We start from the raw sequence: 15135 nt of genomic DNA on the forward strand, positions 1-15135 counted from the left end.
TCATGTCTACATGCGAGTCTCTCCAGATAGATAAAAAATGGATAGGACAGAATTTTTATGACGTAACTTTATATGGAGAGTGGCTTGAATATTGCCACTCTCTAGATAATACCTTCCTCCTCCTGTGCACTGTCTGTACTGCTCCAACATTATCTGGATAATGCCAAAGGCATTCTGGAATTATATTCAACATCACTACATGGATAAGTGTAGTGAACACAAATATCCAGATAACAGTATCTGTTATCTGGATATTTGTTTTTGAATATCCAACCCAGTAAGTTTAATGAGGTTTTAGGTGAAGTCTTGTTACTTGATTTGCCATAATCGTTATAGTTTTTGTGTATCATACTGAGACTGTAGTGCTACCCAAGTATTTTTAGTAAGTCAAGGCAGTCAAAAACACCGTGTACTCCCTCCCAAGGAGGAATGAATGTTTAGGAGTTTCTGAACTTGCCTCTTAGCTACTCTCGCTGCTGTAGACCAAAAGGTGTAGGGTAGTGTTGAGCTGATTTTAATTGTACTAGTTGGTAATGTCATAACAAAAGTTAAGTACCAGAAGCCGGAAAAATGTACTGCCATTTTCAGTTTCAGCAGTTTTGCTGAAAAACAGGTTTGAATGTGTGCCAAATGAAACAGTTTCTAAGGAAACAGGAGCTATTAGGAATGCATCAGGAGACCCATTGACCCTCAAAGGATAGGGCGCAGGAGTAGAATCTTAGCAAGAAAATATGCTTCAGAAGATGTGGGTAAGAATAATTAACCATTCTTTTCTAACAAAATTGTGCAGTGTAACAAAACTTATGAAATATTTGTGCTTTATGAGAGGGCCACTAGGTGTATATTTATTTTGGAAACTTAAAATATGAGTGATTTATCTTTGAGATGTCAGTTTTTTGTTTTTTAATGTCTCAGTATTAAGATTTAGGGCTGTTAAATTTTGTAGCATTTATGATAAAGTACATGGAAGTTACATGGAAATACTTTTAAAACAAATAGGAGTAAATATTTTTTTCACTCAACGAATAATTAAGCTCTGGAACTCTTTGCTGGAGGATGTAGTAACAACAGTTAGAGTATCTGGATTTTAAAAAGGTTTGAACACGTTCCTGGAGTAAAAGTCCATATTCTGCTTTTGAGACAGACATGGGGAAAAACCACTGCTTGCCCCTGAACTGGTAACATGGAATTGTGCTACTATTTGAGTTTCTGCCAGGTATTTGTGACCTGGATTGGCCACTGTTGGAAACAGGATACTGGGCTAGATGGACCATAGGTCTGACCCAGTATGGTTATTCTTATGATCTTGTAAGTTATTTTTGAAAACTGAAAACTAGAGCTCTCAATCTGCAGTCCACTTGCCTGCTAAATTGAGGATGGTTTCTCCTTATTTTCTATTTTGTAAACAATTGAAGGCCTATTTGTTTAAAAAAATGTTTTGATTAGGTTTGTATCATGAAGATTTTTCTTGAATTTGTTATCCGCTTTGAATCTGCACATGGGAGTTGGCGGACTGTAAGCATCATTACCATAACTGTGCCTGTTAATTCCTGTAATTAGACTGGCTGCAACACCGTTCTTCAGCTCAAGACTATCATGAACAAATTAAGAGCCTCTTTTATCAAGCCGCGCTAGCAGCTCCTGGTATGATAATGCTGACAAAGCCCATTCACTTTGAATGAGCTCTGTCAGCAATGCCGCATGGGGAACCCCTTGTACAGCATTATAAAAGAGGCCCTAAAACAGTTCTGTTTAAGCATGAAAAGATGTGGGGGTTTTAAATTTTTTTTAATAAAAAATCCATCTAGTAGAATGTAGTAACCCAGCTGCTAATTCTAGGCCTAAACAGTTTATATTTTCTAGTGTCTGCTTTACCATTTTGTGTTTGATTATAAGAGCATTTAAATTCTTCCACACCCCTGGTCACTTACTGCTAGTTGGTGTATCATATGATGAAAAATATCATTAGTATATTGGTATTAAATTGTCTTACATGCTTTTGAAATCATACATTCATTTTGACAGGCTTTAGTTCTCAGCTATAATCAGTGTAAATGTGAGCTGCAATTAAAACATGTATATGTGTAAACTTGGGGGGGGGGGGGGGGTCGGGAATGCTGTTTTCCTGTAAATCTCCTGCCATTTTTAACCCCCTCTTAAGATAACTATATTAGTCTGAGACCCAGCAGAACCAGTTTTATAGAGTATTTTGAGGGGATAAGCTGACCTGCTTGGAAGCAGCATTATAGATTTGTGCTAAGTCAGAAGAGATAGCACAAGGCTTACTTTGATAAAATCCTAAAGAGAGAGAGAAGGGATTGTGCATGTGGATCTGTCAAGGTATGGTTATACCATCCAGGTTATATTCCATTCCGGAAAGGGAGAATAATGAATTGGTGTTCTCATTTATTTCTAGGCTGGTGCACGCTGCTGATTTTAGTGTTGCTACCCTGTGACCCTGCAGCACTTATGTGTCTGCCTTTTGTTTTTCTCCTCATCACCTCTCCCGAAATTGCAACCCTCCTCAAACCTGTTCCTACCACTTTCCTCTATCCAGCTCTCTCAAGTATGTGTTTTTTTTTAAATTTTTATTTATGACATTTATTGGTTTTCACCACCTCTGCTGCAAAGTATTTCCGATGGGGTCCTTTTACTAAGGTGCACTGAAAAATGACTTGCGGTAGTGTAGTTGCGAGTTTTGGGCGCCCGCCTATCTATTTTTCAGCACGCCTGTAAAAAAGGCCCTTTTTTATTTTTGCCGAAAATGGACATGCGGCAAAATCTAATTTGCCGCACGTCCATTTTGGGTCTGCAACCTTACCGCCAGCCATTGACCTAGTGGTAAAGACTCGCGCGGTAACCGTGCAGTAATGACCTACGTGCGTCAAATGCCACTTGGCGTGCGTCCAATACGCAGGTCCAAAAATAATTATTTTTTGTATGGGTGCCAAAAATGAAATTACCACAACAGCCATGCGGTAGCCGGGCGGTAACTTCATTTTGGCGTGCGTTTGGTGCGCATAGACGCTTACGCGGCTTAGTAAAAGGGCATCCATATTTGTTGTGACCCACCTTCCAGTTTCATGTGATGATTCCTTGTCCTTGAAATATTCATAATGTGAAATCGGAGGGAAGAAGGTTCAGAGGAAACACTGTACTCTGTTTTGTGGTGGACAGAGTACAGTGGTGAAAACCAATAAATGTCATAAATAAAAATTTAAAAAACATACTTGAGAGAGCTGGATAGAGGAAAGTGGTAGGAACAGGTTTGAGAAGGGTTGCAATTTTGGGAGAGGTGATGAGAAAAAACAAAAGGCAGACACATAAGTGCTGCAGGGTCACAGGGTAGCAACACTAAAATCAGCAGCGTGCATCAGCCTAGAAATAAATGAGAACACCAATTCATTATTCTCCCTTTTTTTCCGGAATGGAATATAACCAACATTTTTGAGCAATAATAATGATGAAATGCCTGGCTTTTCGGTTTTCTTCCTGACCAAGGTCAAGGCAGAAGTGTATATAAGGCAGAGGTGATTGTGGGCCTATAAACATGGCTTAGCCTGGATCCAAGATGGCGACGGTATGAGACGCACTGCCAGATGCGTCTCACATCCTCTCTTCATACGACGCGGAAGCAGGCTCCTTACCTGAACCTCACGATGGGGAAAAGGAGAGGCAAGGTCAGGGAGATTCCCTCTCTCCCTGGCGGGTCAAGCCAGCTTCGGCAAGCGACGATGGAGGATTTTGGAGCCGCGCTGGGTCCCAGGAAAGTTTCTACTCCGGCTGAGGAGGCTGGCGCTCTGACGCTGGCTGACAGTGTAGACGGGGCTTCCCTTAGCCCCGTCGAACGTGCGGCTCCCCCACAACCAGGAAGTGGACGTTTCCAACAGAGTCCTGTCGCTCTAGTCCGAAATGGAGATCAGAGTGAGCAGGGAGGGAACCTACTGGAGACAAGTGGAGATCAAAGTGCTGCCAGTTTGGGAGACCCAGAGGCAATATCTGCTCCTGTACTGCTTCCACAGACAGTGAGTATTCTGGAGAAAGCTGCAAATGCACCTCTTCCTGAGTTAACATTGGGGAAAATGGAAAAGCCAGCCGTAGTGACCTTAGAGTCACTATCCAGCTTATTTTCGAAAGTGATCGCCGGCCATTTCCCGACATAAATCGGGAGATGGCCGGCGATTTCGGAAAAGCGGCAAAATTGGTATAATGGAAAGTGGCATTTTTGACAGCATCGCCGCTTTCCTGTCGCTTCGTTGGTGAAAGTTCAAAGGGGCGTGTCGGTAGATTAACGAAGGCGGGACATGGGCGTGGCTACCAGATAGCCGGCTTTCGCCAATAATGGAAAAAAAAAGCGGTGTTAAGCAGTATTTCGCCGGCTTTACTTGGTCCTTTTATTTTCACGACCAAGCCTCAAAAAGGTGCCCCAACTGACCAAATGAACACTGGAGGGAATCGGGGATGACCTCCCCATACTCCCCCAGTGGTCACCAACCCCCTTCCAAACTAAAAAAATAAAACTAAAAACCTTTTTTGCCAGCCTGTATGCCAGCCTCAAATGCCGTACCCACCTCCATGACAGCAGAATGTGTTGTATCCTCCGACAGCCTTTCCCTGGTTGCGATGTGGCTCTCGGGTGAGTGTGACACCGTTTCTGTTAGGTGCCCTGCAGAGTCACATTACCAATGCATTGTGTTGGGTGTAGGGTACTGGGCTCTACTCCCATGGTGCTTTTCCCCCCTGCCAACCAGGTCAGAGTGTGCCCTGTTTTGTTTCCTGTTGTAGTCCATGCGGTAGTGGCCATTTTTGTAAGCCAGTTTTAGTTCCCTTTCCTGTGTTACCCACGTTAGAGAACGTAGTTCTTACCTTGCATGGTGCTGAAAGAGGGCATTGTACACCATTGTGCCAGCTCTGACCTACTGCTAATCTTAGTACCAGGGGACTCTTTGCCAGTGAGGCACAACCTCTGATCTGCCGTTAACTGTGAGTAAACGTGCTTATTTCAAGAAAAGAGTGGATGAGTGGCCTAGTGGTTAGGGTGGTGGACTTTGGTCCTGAGGAACTGAGTTCGATTCCCACTTCAGGCACAGGCAGCTCCTTGTGACTCTGGGCAAGTCACTTAACCCTCCATTGCCCCATGTAAGCCGCATTGAGCCTGCCATGAGTGGGAAAGCGCGGGGTACAAATGTAACAAAAAAAAAAAGGACTTTTTCAGAGAGATTAGTCTTCAGGTGTGAACTGGTGTGCCAAAGTTATACAGCAGCAATAAGTCCTAGAGGCTGTATGCAGGTCCCTGGAGCAATTTTAGTGGGTGCAGTACATTTGTGGGTAGTGGGTTTGGGGGGGGGGGGGTTGGTGGGCTCAGCTCCCTAAGTAAGGGAGCTATGCACGAGGGAGCTTTTCTGAAGTCCACCGCAGTGACCCCTAGGGTGGCTGGTTGGTGTCCTGGCATGTCAGGGGGGCCAGTGCACTAAAAATGCTGGCTCCTCCCACGGCCAAATGCCTTGGATTTGGCCGGGGTTTGAGATGGCCGACATAACTTTCCATTATCGCTAAAAAACGAAGCCGGCCATCTCAAACCCGGCCAAATCCAAGGCATTTGGCTGGCCGGAACCGTATTGTCGAACCAAAAGATGGCTGGCCATCTTTTTTGAAAATACAGGTCTGGCCAGCTGTTTGCAGCGCCACCAAAATACATCGCCGGCGCTGTTCGATTATGCCCCTCCATGGGACTTAACCTTTACTGCACATACTTCCCTACAATCTGTGGTAGCCAAGAATGCGGTAACTATTAAGACTTTATCAGAAGCTGCATTATCCCAATTGCAAAAGACTGAGTCTCAAGCTGCGGAAGTAATATGTCTTACTGAAAGAACCTTAAAAATGGAACTTGTGGGCCAAACGTTGATCAAAGATAAGACTTAATTTAAGGCTAATAAATTTTCCTAGTTCACCCTTAATTACCCCAGTGCAAATGGTAAAGAAATATCTTGTAAAAATACTGGGTATGTCAGACAACTCGCTACCACCAATTACTCGAGCGTTTTATTTGCAAACTGATCCTAGAATGGTATCAGAAACATTTCCTCAAGATGGTGGAGTGATGAATTTGACTACCTTTTTGGAATCATCCTTAGAGGTTATAACAAAGAGAGCAGCATTATTAAGTCTCCTTTGCTCTAGAAATAGATAGGGATGCAGTACTGAGACTTTCTTTAAGACATTTGGATTAAATTTTTTTGGAGTCTAAAATAAGAGTTTATCCGGACTTTTCAAGAGAGACTCAAAAGAGGCACAAAGCCTTTTTGGCTTTGCACACAAGAACTTTGGCAATAGGAGCTAGTTTCCTGTTGAAATTTCCTTGTGTTTGTAGAATTGTATTTCAATCCAAACAGTTTCAATTCTTTGACCCCAAACAATTGGAGGAATTTTTAGTAAGTAGGGAAGAAGTAAATGTAGTGGTGTAGTCCCATATGTACACTGTTTACCAGAATTGGAGAGAAACACCTGTGGTGGGTGCTTCATTAATATAATTTGCATTATATAATTATTTCTTTTTAGATTATATGATTAATCTTACATCTTGGATCGATGTCTTAATTTTGTGGTCGATAATATTTTTTGAAACTTAATATTAAGAGCATATTATTGTATGGTACAATTTTCCAAATTGTGTATTATCACTCATAAATGTGAAATTATGTTTGTTAAAAGCTTAATAAAATAAAATTAAAAAAAAACAAAACATGGATTAGCCTTACCATAATCATCTTCAAAGGAATATTAGCACCAAATATTTAAAGTAGTATTTCTTTTTAAATTCAACTTTATATTATTCTGTTATGTATATTGACCGTCAGTAATACCTGTATTTGTAAAATACCCCATTTGCTCAGTACTCTATAAATCTATTTAAATTGCCAAATGGCTTGAAATTTATTTTAGGAAATAAGGTTTATCTAGTTTGTTTTTTAATATTTTTTTTTTCTTTTAAGCAGAGTACTTAGTATAGGTGTGAACATTCAGAATTTTAAAATCTTACATTCTATGTTAGAAATCTCTGTAAATAAAATTGTAGCTCACATTGTCAAAAAAAATTGTCCTGGAGAAGAACTGCAAATATAATCACATTAAAATATAATACTTGTAACTTGTCGGCAAGCACACAGTTGTTATATTTTCAAACTTGATAGAAAGAAACCACTGGCCAGCCAAATTATACCTTCCTGAAGCCAAAATCCTGATCTATCCCATCCCAAATAAAATCTTACAGGCACAGGGGTTTGCACTTATGGAAAAATCAGCACACAAGGAGCTTAGATGATTAAAACTGACAACTCTTTAGCCACATCTTGTTTGATTTAAATTATATGTGGAAATAAGGTCAGCAAGCAAGCTGTAAAAGGATGCGTGGTATGTAACAGTGTACGTATTTTCAGACACCGAGAGAAGGTATTCCCAGGGCGACAGAAGGTCGCAGGAGTGAATGTATAGCATACATACTGTCCTTTTTGGCAGTCTTATAATAATATTTACATTTTTAAAAAGGGGACTGGTTTGTCATCTTAATTGTATAAAAATTAGGGTTAACAATAAGTGATGTCTTTTATTGTACTAACCTTTATTGACCCAATCTAGAAAGCTCAGATACTGAAAACTAGTCAAAAATGTCTGATGTTAGTCCATTAAAAAGATATCTACAACTTATTGCTTGTCTTTATTTTTATTGATGTATTTATCTTTATAAATAAGAACTAAGGATGAATTGTGATGTCTAAGTGCTGCCTTTCGGGATATGTTCTAACCAAACACATTTTGACAGTATTTTATGAACCCTTATACCTTTAACAAAATGCAACATTGAGAGCAAGAACAAGAAAAATACTTTAATGTGATTTTAGATTGTTACGTATTTTTTAGATAATGTTTTACAAAATGTAAAGTATTGTAGAGTCTGAGTTTCTCCTTGTTTCTTGTTAACAGAGGTATGACCATCATAAAAATGACAAAGTACTTCCAATCAGTCTTGAGCCATCCTCCAGCACAGAACCCACTCAGTCTAATCTCAGGTAAGAACTTGCATTGCAATGTGGTAAACAGGAAACCGGTCACTATTTTGATCCTGTGGGCAATTTTATAGCAGGGCATCTAGGTTAACGGGGTAGGAAGGTGTCTATTTTATAGAAACATAAGCACCCATTTGTCTTAAAATACTAGCACAAATCCTACAGAAATACCACCTAGATTTTGGGTACTGATGTTTTATGCCTACTCTGGAGCAGGTGCAAATATTAGCACTTAAAATGCTCTTATATTTTGTTAGATACACACACAGATTGTAACTCTGGCCAAACTCCTCCCCTAAGCACACCTACTCTACAAGTACATAGCTACCTGTATTGACATACTTTTAGAAGTGATTTAATAAGCTTTTACACATGTAAAACAACATTTTACCACCGATTCTGTATATGACACTCAAAGTTGTGTGCACAATTCAATTAATAACAAGCCAATTGGTGCCAGTAATTGAGTGCCAACAATCAATTATTGGTGCTAACTGGCAACAGTTTGGAGATGCTCACGTAAATCTTTGTGTGCCACTATAAAAGGGGCATGGGCGGATCGGGTCATTCACTAAAGATGCGTGCAGTATTCTCCGAGGACAAGCAGGCTGCTTGTTCTCACTGATGGGTGACGTCCACGGCAGCCCCTCCAATCGGAAAACCCCTCCAAAGGCCTTTGCTAGTCCTCGCGCGCCGATGTGCACCGCGCATGCGCGGCCGTCTTCCCGCCCGAACCGGCTCGTGTTCGTCAGTCTTCTTTTGTCCGCGCTCGGGACGGTCGTGTTTTTGCTCCGTTTCGCGCCTCTCAAGTTGACCCTCGCGTGTCTTCGCGTTTTTTCGGGAAAAAAAAAAATAGAGAGAAAAGAACCTTTCCCCGAGGACAAGCAGGCTGCTTGTTCTCACTGATGGGTGACGTCCAAGGCAGCCCCTCCAATCAGAACACTTTCTAGCAAAGTCCTTTGCTAGTCCTCGCGCGCCCATGCGCACCGCGCAAGCGCGGCCGTCTTCCCGGCCGAACCGGCTCGTGCCGGCCAGTCTTCTTTTGTCCGCGCTCGGTACGGTCGTGTTTCGCCGTTCGAGCCCCAAAGTTGACCTCGCGCGTCGTTTATCGACTTCATTCTAAAAAAAAAAAAGTGTCGGAAGGAGACCTTTATGGTTTTCTCCCTTCCCGTACTTCTAGTTTTGCCCCGGTAAGTTTTCTTTCGTCATCGGGGTAGGCCCTATTTAGGCCTCGGTCGAAGTTTTTCTTCCCCCTATTTTTGCGGTGCCAATTTCGCCATTTCGAGTTTTGATCTCGCCGGCGCAATTTTTCCGCCCATGACATCGAAGTCTTCCAGCGGCTTCAAGAAGTGCACCCAGTGCGCCCGGGTAATCTCGCTCACTGACAGGCACGCGTCGTGTCTTCAGTGTCTGGGGGCTGGGCACCGCCCTCAGGCCTGTAGTCTGTGTTCTCTTTTGCAAAAGCGGACTCGGGTAGTGAGGTTAGCCCAGTGGAACGTTTTGTTCTCGGGCTCTTCGTCGGCATCGGCACCGGGAGTATCGACTGCTTCAACGTCGTCGGCGCCCGGACCTTCATCCTCGCCCCCGATTGCATCGAGTGCATCGAGGCATCGGCCCTCTGCATCGGGGCGACATCGGAGGGCTGCGTCGGCGTCGGTGGTATCGAGACCTCCTCGTCTGCTGATGTCGTCGGACGGTGGTGCTTCGTCTGGAGTGCAGGTGAGGGCTGTCCATTCCCCTGCTGGTGGCGGTGAGCCTTCGGGTGGGTCTCCCCCTACCCTGAGGGCTCCTGCGGTACAGCCCCCCCGAGACCGACCTTCTTCGCCCTCGGCCCCGAGGAAGAGACGGCTGGATTCTACGTCCTCCTCGTCGGTGCCGGGAAGCTCCGGTGACGTGCTTCGTTCCAAAAAATCGAAGAAGCATCGTCACCGGTCCCCTTCCCGTGTCGGCACCAAGAGCTCTGGGTCGCCGAGGGAGTCGGCACCCAGTAAGCATCGGCACCGAGAGGACCGCTCGCCCTCTGTTCAAGAGGTGTCGATGCGCTCTCCTTTGGACAGCCCGGAACAGGTTCTGACATCGACTCCTGCATCGGCTTCCATGTCTTTTTCCACAGCCGCTGTGCACGAGAGCCTCCGGGCCGTTCTCCCAGAGATTCTGGGAGAGCTGTTGCGCCCTACTCCTCCGGTACCGGGGGTGCTTGCGCCACCGGTACCGTCGAGTGAGGCGCCGGCTGGCCCCTTGCCCGGGGTGAGGTCTCCGACATCGGTGCTGCTTGCGGTACCGACTGCGGTAGCCTCCCAGGAAGGCTCCCCGACTACGTCAGCGGAGGGAGCTTCGCCGGTGCGGGCGAGGGAGTCTACCTCTCGACGCTCCCACCGTGGCCGTGGTTCCACGGAGTCGAGCCGGGCACGGTTGCAGACACAGGTCCGTGAACTTGTGTCTGACACCAATGGTGAGGCCTCGTGGGAAGAGGAAGAGGACATCAGATATTTCTCTGACGAGGAGTCTGAGGGTCTTCCTTCTGATCCCACTCCCTCTCCTGAAAGGCAGCTTTCTCCTCCTGAGAGCCTGTCTTTCGCTTCCTTTGTCCGGGAGATGTCTACGGCCATCCCCTTCCCGGTGGTTGTGGAGGATGAGCCCAGGGCTGAAATGTTTGAGCTCCTGGACTATCCTTCTCCACCTAAGGAAGCGTCCACAGTACCCATGCATCATGTCCACAAAAAGACATTGCTGGCGAACTGGACCAAGCCTCTAAGTAATCCCCACATTCCCAAGAAGATCGAGTCCCAGTACCGGATCCATGGGGACCCAGAGCTGATGCGCACTCAGTTGCCTCATGACTCTGGAGTTGTGGATTTGGCCCTAAAGAAGGCCAATAGTTCTAGGGAGCATGCTTCGGCGCCCCCAGGCAAGGACTCTAGAACCTTGGACTCCTTTGGGAGGAAGGCCTACCATTCTTCTATGCTCGTGGCCAAGATTCAGTCCTACCAGCTCTACACGAGCATTCACATGCGGAACAATGTGCGGCAGTTGGCGGGCTTGGTGGACAAGCTCCCCCCTGAGCAAGCCAAGCCATTTCAGGAGGTGATCAGGCAGCTGAAGGCGTGCAGAAAATTCCTGGCCAGAGGGGTGTATGACACCTTTGATGTTGCGTCCAGGGCCGCTGCTCAAGGTGTGGTGATGCGCAGACTCTCATGGCTGCGTTCCTCCGAGCTGGAGAATAGAATCCAGCAGCGGATTGCGGACTCGCCTTGCCGTGCGGAAAATATTTTTGGAGAAAAAGTCGAGCAGGTGGTAGAGCAGCTCCACCAGCGGGACACCGCATTCGACAAGTTCTCCCGCCGGCAGCCTTCAGCCTCTACCTCTACAGGTAGAAGATTTTATGGGGGAAGGAAAGACTGTTCCCTACTCTTCTGGCAAGCGTAGGTACAATCCTCCTTCTCGACAGCCTGCGGCCCAGGCTAAGCCCCAGCGCGCTCGCTCTCGTCAGCAGCGTGCGCCTCAGCAAGGCCCCTCGGCTCCCCAGCAAAAGCAAGGGACGAGCTTTTGACTGGCTCCAGCAGAGCATAGCCGACATCCAAGTGTCAGTGCCGGGCGACCTGCCAGTCGGAGGGAGGTTGAAAGCTTTTCACCTAAGGTGGCCTCTCATAACCTCCGATCAGTGGGTTCTCCAAATAGTCCGGCAAGGATACACCCTCAATTTGGCCTCGAGACCTCCAAATTGTCCACCGGGAGCTCAATCCTACAGCTTCCAACACAAGCAGGTACTTGCAGAGGAACTCTCCGCCCTTCTCAGCGCCAATGCGGTTGAGCCCGTGCCATCCGGGCAAGAAGGGCTGGGATTCTATTCCAGGTACTTCCTTGTGGAAAAGAAAACAGGGGGGATGTGTCCCATCCTAGACCTAAGGGCCCTGAACAAATATCTGGTCAAGGAAAAGTTCAGGATGCTTTCCCTGGGCACCCTTCTTCCCATGATTCAGGAAAACGACTGGCTATGCTCTCTGGACTTGAAGGACGCCTACATGCACATCCCGATACTGCCAGCTCACAGACAGTATCTGCGATTTCAGCTGGGCACACGTCACTTCCAGTACTGTGTGCTACCCTTTGGGCTCGCCTGTGCGCCCAGAGTGTTCACGAAGTGCTTGGCTGTAGTAGCAGCGGCGCTTCGCAGGCTGGGAGTGCACGTGTTCCCCTATCTCGACGATTGGCTGGTGAAGAACACATCCGAGGCAGGAGCTCTACAGTCCATGCAGATGACTATTCGCCTCCTGGAGCTACTGGGGTTTGTGATAAATTATCCAAAGTCCCATCTTCTCCCAGTGCAGAGACTCGAATTCATAGGAGCTCTGCTGGACTCTCAGACGGCTCGTGCCTATCTCCCAGAGGCGAGAGCCAACAACTTGTTGTCCCTCGTCTCGCGGGTGCGAGCGTCCCAGCAGATCACAGCTCGGCAGATGGTTGAGATTGTTGGGCCACATGGCCTCCACAGTTCATGTGACTCCCATGGCCCGTCTTCACATGCGATCTGCTCAATGGACCCTAGCTTCCCAGTGGTTTCAGGCTGCTGGGGATCTAGAGGACGTGATCCACCTGTCCACGAGTTTTCTCAAATCCCTGTGTTGGTGGACGATTTGGTCCAATTTGACTCTGGGACACCCTTTCCAAATTCCTCAGCCACAAAAAAAGTGCTGACTACGGATGGGTCTCTCCTGGGGTGTGGAGCTCATGTCGATGGGCTTCACACCCAGGGAAGCTGGTCCCTCCAGGAACGCGATCTGCAGATCAATCTCCTGGAGTTACGAGCGGTCTGGAATGCTCTGAAGGCTTTCAGATATCGGCTGTCCCATCAAATTATCCAAATTCAGACAGACAACCAGGTTGCCATGTATTACATCAACAAGCAGGGGGGCACCGGATCTCGCTCCCTGTGTCAGGAAGCCATCAGCATGTGGCTCTGGGCTCGCCGTCACGGCATGGTGCTCCAAGCCACATATCTGGCAGGCATAAACAACAGTCTGGCCGACAGGTTGAGCAGGATTATGCAACCTCACGAGTGGTCGCTCAACTCCAGAGTAGTGCGCCAGATCTTCCAGGTGTGGGGCACCCCCTTGGTAGATCTCTTTGCATCTCGAGCCAACCGCAAGGTCCCTCAGTTCTGTTCCAGACTTCAGGCCCACGGCAGACTGGCATCGGATTCCTTCCTCCTGGACTGGGGGGAGGGTCTGCTGTATGCTTATCCTCCCATACCTCTGGTGGGGAAAACTTTGTTGAAACTCAAGCAAGACCGAGGCACCATGATTCTGATTGCTCCCTTTTGGCCGCGTCAGATCTGGTTCCCTCTACTTCTGGAGTTGTCCTCCGAAGAACCGTGGAGATTGGAGTGTTTTCCGACCCTCATCACACAGGACAAAGGGGCGCTTCTGCATCCCAACCTCCAGTCTCTGGCTCTCACGGCCTGGATGTTGAGAGCGTAGACTTTGCCTCTTTGGGTCTGTCAGAGGGTGTCTCCCGCATCTTGCTTGCTTCCAGAAAAGTTTCCACTAAAAGGAGTTACTTCTTTCTATGGAGGAGGTTTGCCGTCTGGTGTGACAGCAAGGCCCTAGATCCTCGCTCCTGTCCTACACAGACCCTGCTTGAATAACTTCTGCACTTGTCTGAGTCTGGTCTCAAGACCAACTCTGTAAGGGTTCACCTTAGCGCAATTAGTGCATACCATTACCGTGTGGAAGGTAAGCCGATCTCAGGACAGCCTTTAGTTGTTCGCTTCATGAGAGGTTTGCTTTTGTCAAAGCCCCCCGTCAAACCTCCTACAGTGTCATGGGATCTCAATGTCGTTCTCACCCAGCTGATGAAACCTCCTTTTGAGCCACTGAACTCCTGCCATCTGAAGTACTTGACCTGAAAGGTCATTTTCTTGGTGGCAGTTACTTCAGCTCGTAGAGTCAGTGAGCTTCAGGCCCTGGTAGCCCAGGCCCCTTACACCAAATTTCATCATAACAGAGTAGTCCTCCGCACTCACCCAAAGTTCTTGCCAAAGGTTGTGTCGGAGTTACATCTGAACCAGTCAATTGTCTTGCCAACATTCTTTCCCCGTCCTCATTCCTGCCCTGCTGAACGTCAGCTGCACACATTGGACTGCGAAAGAGCATTGGCCTTCTATCTGGAGCGGACACAGCCCAACAGACAGTCCGCCCAATTGTTTGTTTCTTTTGATCCCAACAGGAGGGGAGTGGCTGTGGGGAAACGCACCATATCCAATTGGCTAGCAGATTGCATTTCCTTCACTTACGCCCAGGCTGGGCTGGCTCTTGAGGGTCATGTCACGGCTCATAACGTTAGAGCCATGGCAGCGTCGGTGGCCCACTTGAAGTCAGCCACTATTGAAGAGATTTGCAAAGCTGCGACGTGGTCATCTGTCCACACATTCACATCTCATTACTGCCTGCAGCAGGATACCCGACGCGACAGTCGGTTCGGGCACTCAGTGCTTCAGAATCTGTTTGGGGTTTAGAATCCAACTCCACCCCCCCTAGGCCCATGTTTATTCTGTTCCAGGCTACACTCTCAGTTAGTTGGAAAAATTGTTAGGTCAATCTCAGTTATGTCCTCGCCGTTGCGAGGCCCAATTGACCATGTTTGTTACTTTGAGTGAGCCTGGGGGCTAGGGATACCCCATCAGTGAGAACAAGCAGCCTGCTTGTCCTCGGAGAAAGCGAATGCTACATACCTGTAGAAGGTATTCTCCGAGGACAGCAGGCTGATTGTTCTCACAAACCCGCCCGCCTCCCCTTTGGAGTTGTGTCTTCCCTTGTTTTGTCTTGCTACATATGGGACTGACGAACACGAGCTGGTTCGGGCGGGAAGACGGCCGCGCATGCGCGGTGCGCATCGGCGTGCGAGGACTAGCAAAGGCCTTTGCTAGTAAAGTTTTCCGATTGGAGGGGCTGCCTTGGACGTCACCCATCAGTGAGAACAACCAGCCTGCTGTCCTTGGAGAATACCTTCTACAGGTATGTAGCATTCGCTTTATAGAATTCTGGGGATCCGCGCAAGGATTTACACCAGG

General features: G+C 47.0%; 1 protein-coding gene across 3 annotated transcripts in view; it reads left to right on the forward strand.

Annotated features, from left to right (window-relative positions):
- RBM18 (RNA binding motif protein 18) overlaps positions 1-15135 on the forward strand; it is an 85661-nt gene that overhangs the window by 52387 nt on the left and 18139 nt on the right. For all 3 annotated transcript variants that reach the window (XM_030207306.1, XM_030207304.1, XM_030207305.1), the window contains exon 6: positions 7984-8069. In XM_030207306.1, coding sequence (XP_030063166.1) covers positions 7984-8069 — 86 coding nt within the window. The remainder of the gene's footprint in view (positions 1-7983; positions 8070-15135) is intronic.

This window comes from Microcaecilia unicolor, chromosome 6 (genome assembly GCF_901765095.1).
Source record: "Microcaecilia unicolor chromosome 6, aMicUni1.1, whole genome shotgun sequence".
Taxonomy (NCBI): domain Eukaryota; kingdom Metazoa; phylum Chordata; class Amphibia; order Gymnophiona; family Siphonopidae; genus Microcaecilia; species Microcaecilia unicolor.